We start from the raw sequence: 19,356 nt of genomic DNA on the forward strand, positions 1-19,356 counted from the left end.
AACCACTACACCACCGTGCAGCTAAGAATCAAAGTTGTATTCTTGGCACTGTGAGGCAGCAACATTACCTATGGTGCTATTTTTCCATACATGGACTATCCATCCATCCATTATCTGTAGCCGCTTATCCTGTTCTACAGGGTCGCGGGCAAGCTGGAGCCTATCCCAGCTGACTATGGGCGAGAGGCGGGGTACACCCTGGACAAGTCGCCAGATCATCCCAGGGCTGACACATAGACACAGACAACCATTCACACTCACATTCACACCTACAGTCAATTTATAGCCATCCATCCATCCGTTGTCTGTAGCCACTTATCCTGTCCTACAGGGTCGCAGGCAAGCTGAAGCCTATCCCAGCTGATTATGGGTGAAAGGCGGGGTACACCCTGGACAAGTTGGCAGATCATCACAGGACTGACACATAGACACAGACAACCATTCACACTCACATTCACACCTACAGTCAATTTAGAGCCACCAATTAGCCTAACCTTCATGCCTTTGGACTGTGGGGGAAACCGGAGCACCCGGAGGAAACCCACGCAGACATGGGGAGAACATGCAAACTCCACACGGAAAGGCCCCCGTCGGCCACTAAACTCAAACCCAGAACTTTCTTGCTGTGAGGCAACAGTACTAACCACTCCACCATCGTGCAGCTTAGAATCAAAGTTGCGTTCTTGGCACTGTTAGATGGCAACGTTACCTATAGTGTTATTATTCCATACATGGACTAATTAAGTTAAATGATTTCTTCCTGTCAGCACGAGCATCCTCACAAGACTTTATAATGTAATTCGATCATGTTGATACAACATCAATTGATCGCACTCTATATAATTCTAACTAGTAGATTAGATACTTGTTTAAATTTCTTATATTACATTACATTAATGGCATTTAGCAGACGCTGTTATCCAGAGCGATGTACAACATGCCCAGAGCATTCTGAGGAGCAGTTAGGGGTTGGGTGCCTTGCTCAAGGGCACTTCAGCCATTCCTGCTGGTCCAGGGAATTAAACTGGCAACCTTTTGATCCTAAAACTGTTTATCTAACCATTAGGCCATACGCAATGAAATCATGTTTTAATGAGAATTTATTTTGTGTATGTAAATTATACTTATTTTCTCTTCAATCTGATCAACCACATATTCCTTTTTTTTTTTTTACCTCTGCCAACTTTGTTGGAGGAGGTTATTTTTTCACCACTATTTGTTTGTTTGTCCACAACGTAACTCAGAATGTAGTGAACAGATTTTGAGGAAAGGTGAGCCACGGGCTCAGGAACAACTGATTAGATTTTGATGCGAATCTGAATATGTGGCTTGGCGGAGATATTACATTACATTACATTAATCGCATTTAGCAGATGCTGTTATCCAAAGTGACATACAACATAGCCAGAGCAGCCTGGGGAGCAGTTGGGGGTTAGGTGCCTTGCTCAGTGGCACTTCAGCTATTCCTGCTGGTTCAGAGAATCAAGCCAGCAACCTTTTGGTCCCAAAGCTGCTTCTCTAACCATTACGCCATGGCTTCTCCCATGAGTATGCGCTCTACCCACTGCCCTTCTAGTTTTCCAGTGTGTACAGAGTTGTAGGGTTTTGGCTTCATTCCTCACTGAAGCATTGTTCACCCATCTGCGGTCAGTAGATGCTCTGCTGCTTGATTAAAGGCAGAATAAAGCCTGTAAATCAGCCAGGTAACAATGTGCTTGACAGCTGCACAGGGCAGACTAGCATGCCATCTTTCATCTGTGAAATTCTTTGGCCTGGCTGAAACTGCTAAGACGTGAATGGGGAGAGAAATGTGTATAGTACTCTAACTGTACTGAGAAGGTCTCGTGGAAAAACACTGAGTACCAAGCATGGGAGGAGAATCTTAAAGGAACAGTCCACCGTATTTCCATAATGAAATATGCTCTTATCTGAATTGAGACGAGCTGCTCCGTACCTATCCAAGCTTTGCGCGACCTCCCAGTCAGTCAGACGCAGTCAGACGCGCTGTCACTCCTGTTAGCAATGTAGCTAGGCTCAGCATGGCCAATGGTATTTTTGGGGCTGTAGTTAGATGCGACCAAACTCTTCCGCGTTTTTCCTGTTTACATAGGTTTATATGACCAGTGATATGAAACAAGTTCAGTTACACAAATTGAAACGTAGCGATTTTCTATGCTATGGAAAGTCCGCACTATAATGACAGGCGTACTAACACCTTCTGCGCGCTTCGGCAGCGCATTGATATCTGAGCTCCGTATCAGTGCGCTGCCGAAGCACGCAGAAGGTGTTAGTACGCCTGTCATTATAGTGCGGACTTTCCATAGCATAGAAAATCGCTACGTTTCAATTTGTGTAACTGAACTTGTTTCATATCAGGTATGGAGCAGCTCATCTCAATTCAGATAAGAGCATATTTCATTATGGAAATACGGTGGACTGTTCCTTTAAAGGAATATTCCAGAGTTATTTTCAACCATATCTCTAGCTAATGCATGTGTAGCATACGTGCGATTGCCAAAAGCAATCATTTTCATGTCTTTTAAGATGGCATACTTGTCACATTGTATGATTATATGACCTGCAAAAATTGTGCCATGAGATAATAATGAGAAAATCATGAGTCATGAGTTGTGCACAGCGATGCAGCATGGGTCTGTACATCTTCAGCGGAGAAAAATGAAATAGTTTCACATTGTCATAATAGTAACACTGCACAAGTCTGAAAACTGAATTTGAGGAGGAAATTCCTTAATACTAGTGAAATTATCTTGCTGCATGGACAGATAATTTTACTTGACAAGACATCTTTGAATAAGTTGGTTACAATCTAGAACTAGTTTTAATAATCTCAGAGTTGGTGTCTTGTATTCTTCTACGCTGCAAAAATGATCTCTTAGCAAATTAGAATATCTTGAATATAGTTGAAACAATCTAGCATTTCCTATTAGAAGAATACACGACACCATCTCTGAGGTTATTAAAACTAGTTCTAGATTGTAACCAATTTATTCCAAGAGTCAAGTAAAATTATCTGTCCATGATGCAGCAAGATAATTTCACTAGTATTAAGGAATTTTCTCCTCAAATTCAGTTTTCAATTTTTTGGAGTGAAAAAAAAAAATAGACATGTTTGAAAAGAGCTTTTTACTATCTCATCTCATTATCTCTAGCCACTTTATCCTGTTCTACAGGGTCGCAGGAGCCTATTCCAGCTGACTACGGGCGAAAGGCGGGGTACACCCTGGACAGGTCATCACAGGGCTGACACATAGACACAGACAACCATTCACACCTACGGTCAATTTAGAGTCACCAGTTAACCTAACCTGCATGTCTTTGGACTGTGGGGGAAACCGGAGCACCCAGAGGAAACCCACGCGGACAACATACAGACTCCGCACAGAAAGACCCTCACCGGCCACGGGGCTCGAACCCGGACCTTCTTGCTGTGAGGCGACAGCGCTAACCACTACACCACCGTGCCACCCGCTTTTTGTTGTTATTATTATTATTATTATGCTAATTAGCTTTGTACATACAGTACCTGGAAGCTGTAATGTAATTAATCTTCCTTTTTTCGACCTTTTTGCCCTGTCATGAGAGAACTGGAATGAGACATCAATAAGACAGCCTCTCTGCTGCACCAATTCAACAAACTGCTCCTTTTTCAATCCCACATATTTCATTTACAATTCACCACTGCTAGTGAGTATGACATTCTCGGATCTTAGCCCAGGACCAAAAAATGATTTTCCAAGATGGAGTTTTTATTTGTGACAGTAAAATGGGGTGAATATCACACAGTTTAAAGGCAGTTTTTAGAATCCACTGATACACATTCAAAACGTGTAATGACTATATAATGCAATTCCAAAGCTACAACCATTACAGTTTAACATTACAGGTCCTTAAATTATACAGATGTGAAAGAAAATCATGTCAAATCCATTTTTTTGACACTTTGCTGATACTAGAGGTATTATATTACATTAATAGTATTTAACAGACACTCTTACCCAGAGAGACATACAACATACCCAGAGCAGTCTGGGGTTACGTGCCTTGCTGAAAAGCATTTCAACCATTCTTGCTGGTCCAGGGAATTGAACCAGCAATCGTTTGACCCAAAGCTGTTTCTCTACCCATTAGGCCATGGCTTCCCCACATTCAGTAATAATTGTGGTTACTTGTGCTTTCTGTATAATTTAGTATAAAACTGTACAGAATATAGGCAATTACATGGTTGCACAAAGATTGTTTGCTTCACTCACCTATGAACTTGTCAATATGTTCACCACTCGAAGATAAACTTCATATATATATATATATATATATATATATATATATATATATATATATATATATATATATATATATATATATATATATATATATATATATATATATATAAAATTAAAGCTCATAGGCAATGGTTTTAATTTTATGCACATTTGAAACTTTATATGTTAAAAAACCCTCTGTAATTTTCTTCTGGTCCCAAGAAGTATTGTTAATAAGTAATAATTAAAATAAGTTAGCGCAGATCGTGGCGAATTTCTGTTCGGCTATTTTCGTGACCACTCGGCGCGTGATGTCATTTAAGTCAAATAAACCGCTTGAGTTGAGTCCACTTCTGTTCACTTACATTGCCGCTCGGCTTGAGTGCAGATGTGCGTTCAGGAATTTCCAAAGAAAAACCATGCCTTATTGATGTGCAGTGAACTGTAACAACAGGACCGGCTCAGGAAGAAGTTTTTACCTTTTACTGAGAGAGGAGAAGAGGCAGAGAGCATGGATTGGCTTTTTCTGGAAGAGGAGAAGAGGCAGAGCGAGAGGATTGGCTTTTTCCGAAAAAGGAGAAGATGCGGAGCGAGTGGGTTGACTTTTTCTGGAAGAGGAGACGAGGCGGAGAGAGTGGATTGTGCGTGTGAAGCCAGAGGGTTGTTTTTTTCCGGAAGAGGAGACGAGGTGGAGAGAGTGGATTGTGCGCGTGAAACAAAATCAAGCAGTCAAAGAAGAAACGGACCAGCAACGCTCAAGCAAAAAGGAGAAGATTGGAGGTAAACATTTTTACTCTTGCTTGCAATTGACAAGTCAAGAATCCTGAGGGATCCTGTACAATCATTGTGGAAATGAGACAAAGGGATATTTCCTCGTTCAGAGTAGGCCATAAATAGTATAATGCCGCGGATGGGAGGCTAATGTGGCCTACCAGCGCAGTGTCCAGTAATCGTTACCTATATCCACTAGGGAGGGCGGTTTAATTATTCTTCAAAAGGGCTCTTATTTAGTATTACGATGAAAGTAAGAATTTATCATAACTACCAGGATAAATTGTTTGGGTGCGAGTCTTGTTGAGGTCCGGGGTCACCACGATCAGAGTCGGCCGAGTCGCTGTCCGATTCCGAGGCCGCACGGTCAAACCAGTGAGCCACATTCACCGATTGCTTCGCAACAGCCATAGGTTCATACATATATGGTTTCACCTCTCGATATTCAATTTGGAGAGTTCCTACTTCAAAATCACTATCACTTTCAGACATTTTACACAACTTCTCACGACCAAAGTCCATACACGTGTGCTCGGTTCGCAGGTAAAAACAGAGCTGCTCCCAGTCTGTTTGGCTTGAATGACGTCACGATGACGGCCCCCTGGCGGTGAAAGTGCGCATAAGTGAGATGTAAACAAACCTTCGGAAATTGGGCAAAACAGTATATTTTAACCGTTTTATTCAATTTTAGGGTGCAAATCAGACACTAGGAAAATTGACTTTGCTTTTTGGGTCGTTCTTCTACACAATAAAGTTGATATTCTACGTTTCACCTCTGACCATTGCCTATGACCTTTAAACAGATTTAGAGCTTCATTTGCACACAGATTTGGCTGAAAAAGAATAAAAATTACATATTTTGAATAAACTTTGATTGATTGCCAGGCGGCATGGTGGTGTAGTGGTTAGCGCTGTCACCTCACAGCAAGAAGGTCCTGGGTTTGAGCCCCGTGGCCGACGAGGGCCTTTCTGTGCGGAGTTTGCATGTTCTCCCCGTGTCCGCGTGGGTTTCCTCCGGGTGCTCCGGTTTCCCCCACAGTCCAAAGACATGCAGGTTAGGTTAACTGGTGACTCTAAATTGAGCGTAGGTGTGAATGTGAGTGTGAATGGTTGTCTGTGTCTATGTGTCAGCCCTGTGATGACCTGGCGACTTGTCCAGGGTGTACCCTGCCTTTCGCCCGTCGTCAGCTGGGATAGGCTCCAGCTTGCCTGCAACCCTGTAGCAGCTACAGATAATGGATGGATGGATGAATGATTGCCCCAACAGGGGCTGTTACACTTCCTGAATTAACAATTATCTGTTACCGGAATGTTCTGGGAACATTTTGAGGACATATTTTTTGTAGTTCCCAGAGTTTTTCCAGGTAGGATTTTTTTTAATAGAAGGAAATATGAGAGTGAGTCAAATGAAAACTTACTTACTTACATACTTATTTATTTGCTGCATTATTTATTGCAGCAAAAGTGTCACAAAAGTGTATCAGGTTTTAGGCCACAGTAAAAGGGCCGACTGAGAACAATGGACCAGTAGTTCATTTTTATTTTAGCAGCTACAAATTTATTGTAGTTTCTAGAGTTTCACTAATCTATGTTACACTTTTTTAGGTTTTTATTTGACTCACCCTCACAGAACATTCCTAGAAGGTTAGTTTGTACTTTAGTACCCATAAGCAACATTTGGTGAATGTTCCATATCAGTTGTCATATACTCATAAGAGAACGTTGTGTTTAAAAGTTCCCAGAATGTTTTGCGAGCAGCACTTGGCTTTTTTAACTAAAAGAGAATGTTCCTGGAATGTTAAGAAGCTGAAACACATGCTAATATTCGAGAAACGTTCAGTATTTGCTGGGTTCACTGTAAGCACATTTCAGTATATGAAGAAGAAGAAGCCTTTATTTCTCACATGTACTCTTAAGCACAGTGAAGTTCCTCCTTTGTATTTAATCCATCTGAAGCAGTGAACACACACACACACACCCAGAGCAGTGGGCAGCTATGCTACAGCACCTGGGGAACAGTTGGGGGTTAGGTGCCTTGCTCAAGGGCACTTCAGGGATGATACAGAGGGATGGGAAAGTACTGTTCATTCACTCAACTCCTCTCACATTTTTCCTGCTGGTCCCGGGAATCAAACCGGCAACCCTTTAGGGGAGAGTGGGGTAAGATGAGCCACTTTTTACATTTTTCATCATAACTACATGTTAAAGCCATTTTTGCTTCCAGTCTACACACCATACCAAATTTCAAAGTGTACTGTTACTATCTGAGCAAAAAATAATTGATAAGCTCTTATGGTTAGAGTGATATTACCTCTTGAAAAAAAAATGTCAAGTGGCTCAACTTACCCCATGCACGGGGTAAGATGAGCCACTGTGTGGGGTAAATTGAGCCAACACAAAACATGTTAGGTTAACAAAGTAAACAACTTTTATTATTAGAAATGCAATCAATGAATCAAGTCAAGTCAATCAAGTGGGGGATAGGGCCGTTGCATAGAGAAGGGGAGATGAAGAGAGAGGTGATAGAACGAGATGGGATAGGGAGGGATAGATAGATGGATAGAGAGAGAGATATGCGTAGATAGATAGAAAGAGGGATGGTTAGAGAGGGAATGAGAGATATACTATATTATAGAAATTACTAAAACAGTAGAGCAGTGCCAAAAAATCTTATTTCTTTCAGTAGGTTAAAACATTGCTAAAACATGCAGCAATCATTCCATCAATCATTTCATCATTATTCATTGTTCCAAGCGTTCAAATTGCAAGGGAACACCATTTGCCTCTCCCTCCGTGCTGTCCCCCCAACAGTAAAGGGGCAGGGCAATTTTTTCACAATATCCTGTCTTGACAGGACAGCCTCATCTTTCTCTTTGAAGACAAAGGTTGGCTTTCTTGCAGAGCCATGGCATGACCGGCTTCTTTTGAGAAATCTTGCCTCTATTTCGAAGACATCCAATTTGATTATCTGGCCAATGAAGAAATGCACTTTCACCAACTTGGTATAACCTGTCTCTACCTCTCCATTCTTTATCTTTTCAATGAACCTAGTCAGAGTCATCCTGTCCAAATGCATATCCCTCGCCACAGCCCGAATAGGCCTGCCTTTCCTGACTTCCTCTGCGGCTCTCTCCAAAACTGCACAGGACTGTGCGGCCCTGTCTGTTTTTCTTTTGTATGAGTGTGGCATCATGCACACCTGTAATAACAGAGGGCATTATTTTATTTATTAAAAACCTTTTAAACATATTATTTATATTAACATGTTATTTATTTGTTTGTTTATTTGTTGTTGTTGTCATATATGACCAGTAAATGTGAAAACTTAAGTGTCATCCATATTGGGTAAGCTCAGCCACCAATGGGGTAAGTTGAGCCAGTGGCTGAACTTGCCCCACATCTAATGGCTCATCTTACCCCGTGGCCACCATTTTGTAGAAAAATGCTAATAAAGGGGATTAGGCTAATCAAAATTATTTTTATTAGCATTCATATCATAGCTTAGAAAGCCACTAACTTAACCCTAATGTGTCTAAATATTATTCTACTTTTGTCTTCTCTAAATCACCTTCACTGTGGACAAACATGGAATTGACTTAGAAAGCACAAAAACACATTTTTATAAATATCTCCCTCACCTAGTGTGACATGTGGTGCTCCTCTCCACAAGTGTAAGTAAATGGTCCCGCCCCCCCTTTGAATGTGGTCACATGGTCACATTTGTTTACTGTTTCTTAGAAACAGGGGGTGGCTCATCTTACCCCCTGGCTCGTCTTACCCCGCTCTCCCCTATATATATATCAGTGTTTCGCAAAGTGTGGTCCGCGGACCACTGGTGGTCCACGAGGTGATCTACAAATGTAGTCAGCGTTTTCAAGATAAGCTAGCGTATGCTTTGTAACATTATTAGAAAGTTAAATTTATCCAATCTTGTTTTTAACGGCAATCAAACAGGCCTGTAATTTCATCATTATTATTATTTAAAAAGCGTTCTGCATCTGAATTTGCACCACATAAAACTTGTAGTGTGCACATGCTCTTATTCCGCCTCTCGTCTCTAGGCAACAGTCACCTCACAAATCTCTGCCTCACAGGCAAACAGGCAGGCAGACCTGAAAACAAGCAAACGAAAATTCTGAACATATAATAGGCTAATCCTAACTAGCTCGTGTTCGTGGCGATTTTTTTTTATTTACTGAAAGTGAAACGACAAGGATGGAGAAGTGGCTGACAGGTTCAGTTAAGAGGAAAAAACCTGACCACTACCGATTTTCATCCACATACAGATGCGAGGTTGGGTTTTCAGCACTGGTTGGGTTGAAAACTAAAAAGCAAAACCGAGTCAATGTGGCCCCCAGTCACAGATTAAAGCTGTCCAGCTTGGAACCAGATAATAAATCACTGATCCTCCCATTAAGAAAAAAGAGTCAGTTTTGAGCAGAAGACAAGTAAGTGTAATCTGTTAAATCTAAAATTTTTGTTCATTCATGTTCCTCCTAATTTTGAACAATTGATATGAAATGTTCTGATTAACTGTTTGCTGAATTTTAAACCTCCATACTTTTGCCTTTAAAAACCACGGAGGATATGGAATGGATAGGCCTTTAATGTATTTAGTTAACCATCTCATCTCATTATCTCTAGCCGCTTTATCCTGTTCTACAGGGTCGCAGGCAAGCTGGAGCCTATCCCAGCTGACTACGGGCAAAAGGCGGGGTACACCCTGGACAAGTCGCCAGGTCATCACAGGGCTGACACATAGACACAGACAACCATTCACACCTACGGTCAATTTAGAGTCACCAGTTAACCTAACCTGCATGTCTTTGGACTGTGGGGGAAACCGGAGCACCCGGAGAAAACCCATGCGGACACGGGGAGAACATGCAAACTCCGCACAGAAAGGCCCTCGCCGGCCACAGGGCTCGAACCCGGACCTTCTTGCTGTGAGGCGACAGCGCTAACCACTACACCACCGTGCCGCCCCTTAGTTAACCATAATTTTTTCAATTAAAAACACCTAATAGTACACATCTGTGTGTGTGTGTTGTGTGGGGTGGGTGTTGACAGGTGGTCCCTGAAATTTTTTTTTGGGACCAAGTGGTCCTTGGTCTGAAAAAGTTTGAGAAACACTGATATATATCAAATAAATATTTATATAAAATATATCATTTTCATGTTATTTAAAGAGCTAATAGCATGCCTGTATCAGTCATATATTCCCCTGACTATAGCAGGTCAAAGAGGGACTCAGTGATGATCTGATGGAAGCAGGGTCTTTATATCATGTTGAGTTTTTGTGTTGCTTACTGTTTATAAAGTTGTCCATGCAAATGTGTGAGTGTTATACTGCTATACTGCATATGGGACTCGGAAAGGCAGTAAGATCAGATTTTTTTTTTTATCTATTTGCTACATCTCTGACCTTTATCTTGAAGTCGTAACTGAAACAAAAATCCAACCAGAACTTATTTTTTATTATTATCCTATGAAAAACAAGCGTGGTTTATATGCGGCTGTATAAAAGCGTTGCTTTACTTATTCACAGTTCTTCCTACATAACCAGTAAGAAATGTGAGTTACTTTACTGTGTACATTTGAGCTTGCCTTCCTGTATAGCTGTGTATTATTCCAGAGAAAATGTTAATAGCTCACTCAGAAACTCACACTAAGAGAAAGGGAAGTAGGAGCGACAGCCTGCAAAGGTCCAGGTGGTTCTCATTACAGCAGGATGCCTCTTGGCCTGTGCTGAAATTACACAGCTGGTTTTAGGGAATTTTGCACAAATCGCTGCACAGAGTGGAGCGAGAAAGACAGAAAGTGGGAGAGCAAAAAAAGACAAAATGCTGTAGGAGTTAAGTAGGTGCAATTGTTCTAAATTAGGTCTTAATCAAAGTAAAGCCACTCGGCGGTTGAGTAGCATGCAGCAGGCAGTGTGCAGGGTGTGTACGGTATAATATTTCCCAAACCACACGGCTTAGTTTTCCCAGTCCTCATTATTGTGTATCTGTTGTGTCATAAATGCTTTGCCAATGTCCCCCGAACCTTCAACTGCCGAACTCTGCACATCATCTCTCCAGAAGGATCCGTCCCAGATCTTCTCTTTGTTTAAACTCTTTTTTTCCCTTCATGTTAATTTAGGAGCTGTTAACCAAGATTACAAAATGAAAAATTACACCATGACCCAACAGCACAAATAAACACAGGCGTTTTGACCTCCGGGAAAGCGAAATTTCAATGTGTTAAACATTATCACTTCATTGTCTCAATCTAGCACAGAAGTCAGTGTTTGAAACTTCATACACATTCAAAGGCACCATAAAAGGCAGATATTTTACAAGTGTGAGCTGCAGAATGAGGTTTGAAAGACATTCAGATAATTTGTACGGTAGGGTGAAATTGGCTGAACAAAGAAAACAAGGTCGATACAGAGGAAGACTGTTATCATTTGTACTGTATATACAAAAAGACGAGGTGGACTGATAGTGTGCAAAGACAGCAAAAGATTTTAGAGAAATCAATCATCTCATCTCATTATCTCTAGCCACTTTATCCTTCTACAGGGTCGCAGGCAAGCTGGAGCCTATCCCAGCTGACTACGGGCGAAAGGCGGGGTACACCCTGGACAAGTCGCCAGGTCATCACAGGGCTGACACATAGACACAGACAACCATTCACACTCACATTCACACCTACGCTCAATTTAGAGTCGCCAGTTAACCTAACCTGCATGTCTTTGGACTGTGGGGGAAACCGGAGCACCCGGAGGAAACCCACGCGGACACGGGGAGAACATGCAAACTCCGCACAGAAAGGCCCTCGCCGGCCACGGGGCTCGAACCCGGACCTTCTTGCTGTGAGGCGATAGCGCTAACCACGACACCACCGTGCCGCCAGAAATCAATCATTTTAATAAAAACTCATCAAGTGAATGATTTTAAAGAATATAATGGTTTCTATCTTAGTTAAAGGTGCTGACTGCAAAGTTGAATTCTGGGCAAAAATGTTCTGTTTCAATTGCTGTCAGAGTTTTGAGATGTTTCGTGTTGATTTGAGTTGAAATTGAGGAGTTGTGCTGCTGCACACACCGTGTATCCTGTGTGTAAATGTTTTGCCAAGATAAAAAGTGTCCCGCATTTTACGATTCCGGATATTGCCTAAGCAAGCGAGCAACAATATCACATGACCACCGTGGGGCGTTTGACCTACTTTTAACCAAAACAAGTCAGCGTGGGCAAACATGGCGGACTCCGCTCTCCCTCCAGCTAAAAGCCAGAGGAAAAGAAAAGGAAAATTTGAAAGTGAATCAGCTAGAAAGTGTGCCAGAAAAGCGATGGAAACCAAAAGGTTGTCTGCAGGAATTTTCGTGAAGGAACAGAGCGACTTTTTGTAATCGACTGAAGGATAAAACAGACATGAAATCTGCTGAAGAATTTGCAGCACTTGTCTTGGATTGATGAGTCTGAGTATGGAGTTCTACACCTAATGTTTTGATCTTACAGAGAAAGAAACAGTAACGCAAAAGCAGTAACAGAGAAAAGATATATTCGTCTTTTGTTTCACGGATCTATTCGCAAATGTCAACCACAAATTACATCCCTGTGACTCAGAACTCTCTGAGGTTGATACAGAGTCACGTTTTTTTCCACATGTCGCCATCTTGGTGTGACACAGTTCTATCCATCCATCCATTATCTGTAGCCGCTTATCCTGTTCTACAGGGCCGCAGGCAAGTTGGAGCCTGTCCCAACTGACGACAGGCAAGAGTCGGGGTACACCCTGGACAAGCTGCCAGATCATCGCAGGGCTGACACATAGAGATACACAACTATTCACACTCACAACTACAGTCAATTTAGAGTCACCAATTAACCTAACCTGCATGTCTTTGGACTGTGGGGGAAACCAGAGCACCTGGAGGAAACCCACGCGGACACGGGGAGAACATGCAAACTCCACACAGAAAGGCCCTCGCCAGCCGCTGGGCTCAAACCCAGGACCTTCTTGCTGTGAGGTGACACCGCTAACCACTATACCACCGTGCCGCCCACACAGTCCTATAGTTATGCTAATTAGTCCAAGCTCCTCGTGTTTGGCTGTTTCTGTAGGACCGTACTGTTTACCTCAAGAGGGAGGAAAACGATCCCAAAATGGAGAAAAACAACCCTCAGGACATCAAAATGATCACATCTTTTGCGCATGATATTGTTCTTGCAAGACATAGGAAAATGCCATGCACAAAAAAAAAAAATAAAAAATTTCAGATGACTTCGCAGTCAGCACCTTTAAACCAGATATCTGTCCAAATGAATCTGCACCTCACTCTAATACCCTCTCAAAAATAAAATGCTAATCTGTACTTTTAATTGTTACTGTGGTGGGACCTTCAAGGTTACACTTATTGTACCTTTTAACATGCAGTTTCACCTGGAAATGTGGATATAATGTACCGGTAAATACGACTAGACTGTAATTATCTTTTAGAATGAAACTTTAAAGGTACATTTCAGGCAATTTCCAACCCTGTTTCCAAACAAAGTACAAATTGTAAATAAAAACGGCATGCAATAATTTACAAATCTCAAAAACTGATATTGTATTCACAATAGAACATAGACAACATATCAAATGTCGAAAGTGAGACATTTTGAAATTTCATGCCAAATATTGGCTCATTTGAAATTTCATGACAGCAACACATCTCAAAAAAGTTGGGACAGGGGCAATAAGAGGCTGGAAAAGTTAAAGGTACAAAAAAGGAACAGCTGGAGGACCAAATTGCAACTCATTAGGTCAATTGGCAATAGGTCATTAACATGACTGGGTAAAATAAGAGCATCTTGGAGTGGCAGCGGCTCTCAGAAGTAAAGATGGGAAGACGATCACCAATCCCCCTAATTCTGCGCCGACAAATAGTGGAGCAATATCAGAAAGGAGTTCGACAGTGTAAAATTGCAAAGAGTTTGAACATATCATCATCTACAGTGCATAAATTTATCAAAAGATTCAGAGAATCTGGAAGAATCTCTATGCGTAAGGGTCAAGGCCGGAAAACCACACTGGGTGCCCGTGATCTTCGGGCCCTTAGATGGCACTGCATCACATACAGGCATGCTTCTGTATTGGAAATCACAAAATGGGCTCAGGAATATTTCCAGAGAACATTATCTGTGAACACAATTCACCATCCGCCATTGCCAGCTAAAACTCTATAGTTCAAAGAAGAAGCCGTATCTAAACATGATCCAGAAGCGCAGACGTCTTCTCTGGGCCAAGGCCCATTTAAAATGGACTGTGGCAAAGTGGAAAACTGTTCTGTGGTCGGACGAATAAAAATGTGAAGTTCTTTATGGAAATCGGGGACGCCGTGTCATTTGGACTAAAGAGGAGAAGGACGACCCAAGTTGTTATCAGCGCTCAGTTCAGAAGCCTGCATCTCTGATGGTATGGGGTTGCATTAGTGCGTGTGGCATGGGCAGCTTACACATCTGGAAAGACCCCATCAATGCTGAAAGGTATATCCAGGTTCTAGAGCAACATATGCTCCCATCCAGATGACGTCTCTTTCAGGGAAGACCTTGCATTTTCCAACATGACAATGCCAAACCACATACTGCATCAATTACAGCATCATGGCTGCGTAGAAGAAGGGTCCGGGTACTGAACTGGCCAGCCTGCAGTCCAGATCTTTCACCCATAGAAAACATTTGGCGCATCATAAAACGGAAGATACGACAAAAAAGACCTAAGACAGTTGAGCAACTAGAATCCTACATTAGACAAGAATCGGTTAACATTCCTATCCCTAAACTTGAGCAACTTGTCTCCTCAGTCCCCAGACGTTTACAGACTGTTGTAAAGAGAAAAGGGGATGTCTCACAGTGGTAAACATGGCCTTGTCCCAACTTTTTTGAGATGTGTTGTTGTCATGAAATTTAAAATCACCTCATTTTTCTCTTTAATTGATACATTTTCTCAGTTTAAACATTTAATATGTCATCTATGTTCTATTCTGAATAAAATATGGAATTTTGAAACTTCCACATCATTGCATTCCATTTTTATTTACAATTTGTACTTTGTCCCACCAAAGACATGCAGGTTAGGTTAACTGGTGACTCTAAATTGACCGTAGGTGTGAATGGGAGTGTGAATGGTTGTCTGTGTCTATGTGTCAGCCCTGTGATGACCTGGTGACTTGTCCAGGGTGTACCCCGCCTTTCGCCCGTAGTCAGCTGGGATAGGCTCCAGCTTGCCTGCGACCCTGTAGAAGGATAAAGCGGCTAGAGATAATGAGATGAGACTTTGTCCCACCTTTTTTGGAATCGGGGTTGTAGGTACAACATGCATACTGGGCTCTGAAGTCATGCAACAAGAAAGCCAAGGGAGCAAAATTGACTGTGCAGTCTGGGTCATAGGGATGGCGTTCTCTGTTTCTTGTCAATCACAGCGACACTAGGCAACAACAGGCATCTGTAAGCTCATGTAGGCAGAAGAGGATGGATAGTGATTTCCTCTAAATGTGTCAGCATGAGCAGCAGTTTGAAAAGATGTGTTCAACTGACTTCATGTGTCTTAACAGAAGGATGTTAACCTTCACCCTCCTGGTTGATTGTTGTTGTATGACAGGAGAGCTCTGCATGCTAGTTGGGAATTGGCCAAGATTCATTAGCAAGAAAATGGAGAAAAGTAAAAAAAAAAAAAAAAAAGATGCATACTAAAAGTACAAAAGGCATACCCTTGAGGACACCATCCCAGCAAGGAAAGCTGTGGTTTAGTACTTTTTTCCTGTGAGTGTAGTACAGGATTGACTTTAAGGGGAAAAACAGAACTGCTATCTGAAATAGATAAAGCTGAAACAACAAAAAGCTTTACAATCCACTCCAGCTTTGCAGATTTCTTTTCACATATACAGGACCAGTCAAAGGTTTGTACACCCCTACTCATGCATAGGCTTTTCTGTATTTTGACTATTTTCTACAATGTAGAACGAGACTGAAGATATCAAAACTATGAAATAACATATATGGAATTATGTGGTAAACAAAAAGATGTTAAAAAAACAAAATGTGTTTCATATTTTAGATTTTTCAAAGTAGCCATCATAGACCTTGATGATAGCTTTGCACACTACTGGCATTAGCTTAACCAGCTTCATGAGGTAGTCTTAAAATTACATTAAAATAAAGGTAATGTTATATTTGTAAACAATGAATAAATAAGGGCGGCACGGTGGTGTAGTGGTTAGCGCTGTCGCCTCACAGCAAGAAGGTCTGGGTTCGAGCCCCATGGCCGGCGAGGGCCTTTCTGTGCGGAGTTTGCATGTTCTCCCTGTGTCCGCGTGGGTTTCCTCCGGGTGCTCCGGTTTTCCCCACAGTCCAAAGACATGCAGGTTAGGTTAACTGGTGACTCTAAATTGACCGTAGGTGTGAATGTGAGTGTGAATGGTTGTCTGTGTCTCTGTGTCAGCCCTGTGATGACCTGGCAACTTGTCCAGGGTGTACCCCGCCTTTCGCCCGTAGTCAGCTGGGATAGGCTTCAGCTTGCCTGCGACCCTGTAGAACAGGATAAAGCGGCTATGGATAATGAGATGAGATGAGATGAGATGAATAAATAAATAAATAAATAAATAACGAAGAGTGGCACGGTGGTGTAGTGGTTAGCACTGTCGCCTCACAGCAAGAAGGTTCTGGGTTCGAGGCCGGCGAGGGCCTTTCTGTGTGGATGTATGTTCTCCCCGTGTCTCTGTGGGTTTTCTCCGGGTTCTCCAGTTTCCCCCACAGTCCAAAGACATGCAGGTTAGGCTAACTGGCGACTCTAAATTGACCGTAGGTGTGAATGTGAGTGTGAATGGTTGTTTGTCTCTGTGTCAGCCCTGTGATGATCTGGCGACTTGTCCAGGGTGTACCCCACCTCTCGCCCATAGTCAGCTGGGATAGGCTCCAGCTTGCCTGTGACCCTGTAGAACAGGATAAAGCGGCTAGAGATAATGAGATGGAAAAAATAACGAAGCGTTTCAGTTGAAATGAACTGTAACATTAACTATAACATCCCCTGACTGGTGTTTGGGGAAAACCCTTGTGTTTAAATGCTGAGTGACTTTTAGATGAGGTGATGAGAGACACTGATGTCGATGAGGCTGATAATCGCAATGATAATAAGCATTTCCTATTGTGAACCAAATCTTTAAAACTTTGCAGTAACGTGTCCCCCTCAACATTAACAGCATCTTTCAGTGGAACTGGAATAAAATGTTTAAATGCCTTTTCATTTTGTTTGGTAACCCGGTTTCATAATGTGAGGACTTTACTTGTGATTGGGATCTGTGCAAAATAAAATAAAAATGACCGTCTGAAGGGATTCCCAGGTCAGTACACAGGTGCCTCGTCAAAAGTTAATTAGTGCAATTTATTGCCTTCTTAATGTGTTTGAGATCAAACAGTAAATAATAAAAATACAGTAAACAGCCCTATTCAACACCACAACTGTAGTAATCCACAATATGTCAAGAACCGCTTGAGTATGTAAAGAGAAATGACATCCATCATTACTTTAAGACATGAAGAAGTGTCTTTTAATTCATAAAAATAAAGAAAAAAACCATTGAATTAAAAGGTGTCCAGACTTTTGACTGGTATACTGTATATTTACATTTCCAGCATTTCACAAATTCCCTTATCTAGAGCAAATTACAAAATTGCTTTATCGTCTCAATCAAAAACACATCCTGGTGGTTCTACAAAGAGTTATTGGTCTAAGACTACCATCAAGCTAAATACTGTTAGAAAGGAGTTGATACAAAAACAGTCCAAATCAATGCATTTTTTTTTCTAGCCCAAGTGTGCATCCGTTTCAGTTTAACCCAAACTGCAGTAATGAGCCACTGAGGGCAGAAAAATAGCAATTTCAAAAACCACCATGTTAGAAGCCACTGGAGGCCTTTTTAGTGGCATGCACAAAAAACACATCCCGAACAAATGGTATTAATTATTCCCACTTTTGGTCTCTGTGGAAGTCTTTGTTATATCTGACATGGAAATGGGCTTAAACAACAAGCTGGAGCAGCCTCCTAAAAATCCCACAATACCACAGTGCTTCATTTTTGTACCATTTTCCTTTCCTCTTGAGTATGTGTTCAAAATAAAATGAGATTTCATTATTTCTCTGCATCTACAAAGAATTATTCATGATGGCAGTACGGCTTGGATGATTTCCATTTGCTTTGGAAGATATAAAAGGACTTGCTTCATTTGGATCCTATAGCATACAGCATGAACTCAAATCCAAAAGCTACACCCAGGCATATGAGCAGCACATGTTCTCTACAGTTCATGTTCTACATGTTCATCCTACAGTTTAAGCTTCGTTCTTTATTGTAGGGTTTTTTTTAAATTCGTATTATTATTATGATTATTCTTTATAACCATAGCCAAAGTGACAGGATGAAATAATTCTGGTCGTTTAAAATGCTTGGTATCAAATGAAACTGAACGACAGTTGGAGAGATTGACCGTATTGTTCTCTTTGGCTGCTCACTGGTTTTAGCTCTTTTTGCCTCCTTCTTTTTATTTTTATCCTCTTAAAAAAGAGGTTGTTTTTTTTATTTGCTTCTCAGGCACTTCAGCTCTATTGTAAGAGCAAAAAAGTAACAACAGTAGAGGAATTGTGACTCTGTGTATCGAAGAAAAGCAGAAAGATCTGGTGTGGATTAGCAGCCAAGAGACTGAATACACAGCGCTGGAGAGGACACAGTGTCCTCTATGAAGTCTCAGTAATAGTTTCAGGAAGTGATTTCACATAAGTGCACAATGAGTTTGATTTATACAACAGACTGTCCCCCCCCCAAAAAAAAAAAAATCAATAATTGTGACATTTTACCAACAACACCCTAACTCAATGACCTTCTGCTTCTCTTTCTCAGTCTGTTTGGTATTTCTCCGGTGGTGCTGAGTGACTGTTCCCACACTTGGATGTTTAAGGTGAACCCTGAGCTTGATTGGCACCACTTCGTTAATCCCATCATGCTCCTGGTGCTGTATTACACGCTGGCCACTCTCGTCCGCCTGTGGCTGCAGGAACCAGTGGACACGGTCAGTCTCCAAGCAAGCTGTCTGATACGAAGCGTTTACTTTAGTCATTCAGTTTAGAAATGGCAAACTGGATCAAAAATGATTAATGCCAGTGATTAATGGTCCTGTAAAGAATGATATTTGTCATAATCATCTGACTCCAACATTACTTTCTGTTTCTGATCATTTGTTTTCATTTTTTGACTTTTATTCTTTTGTAATTGAGATTCCCGAAC

The 19,356-nt window shown here is 41.5% G+C and overlaps 1 protein-coding gene across 5 annotated transcripts in view; it reads left to right on the forward strand.

Annotated features, from left to right (window-relative positions):
* The window catches only part of LOC132887095 (piezo-type mechanosensitive ion channel component 2), a 345,950-nt gene that overhangs the window by 221,443 nt on the left and 105,151 nt on the right, over window positions 1–19,356 (forward strand). For all 5 annotated transcript variants that reach the window (XM_060922465.1, XM_060922467.1, XM_060922466.1 and 2 more), the window contains one exon: window positions 18,973–19,141. In XM_060922465.1, coding sequence (XP_060778448.1) covers window positions 18,973–19,141 — 169 coding nt within the window. The remainder of the gene's footprint in view (window positions 1–18,972; window positions 19,142–19,356) is intronic.

Source organism: Neoarius graeffei, chromosome 5 (genome assembly GCF_027579695.1).
Source record: "Neoarius graeffei isolate fNeoGra1 chromosome 5, fNeoGra1.pri, whole genome shotgun sequence".
Classification (NCBI taxonomy): Eukaryota; Metazoa; Chordata; class Actinopteri; order Siluriformes; family Ariidae; genus Neoarius; species Neoarius graeffei.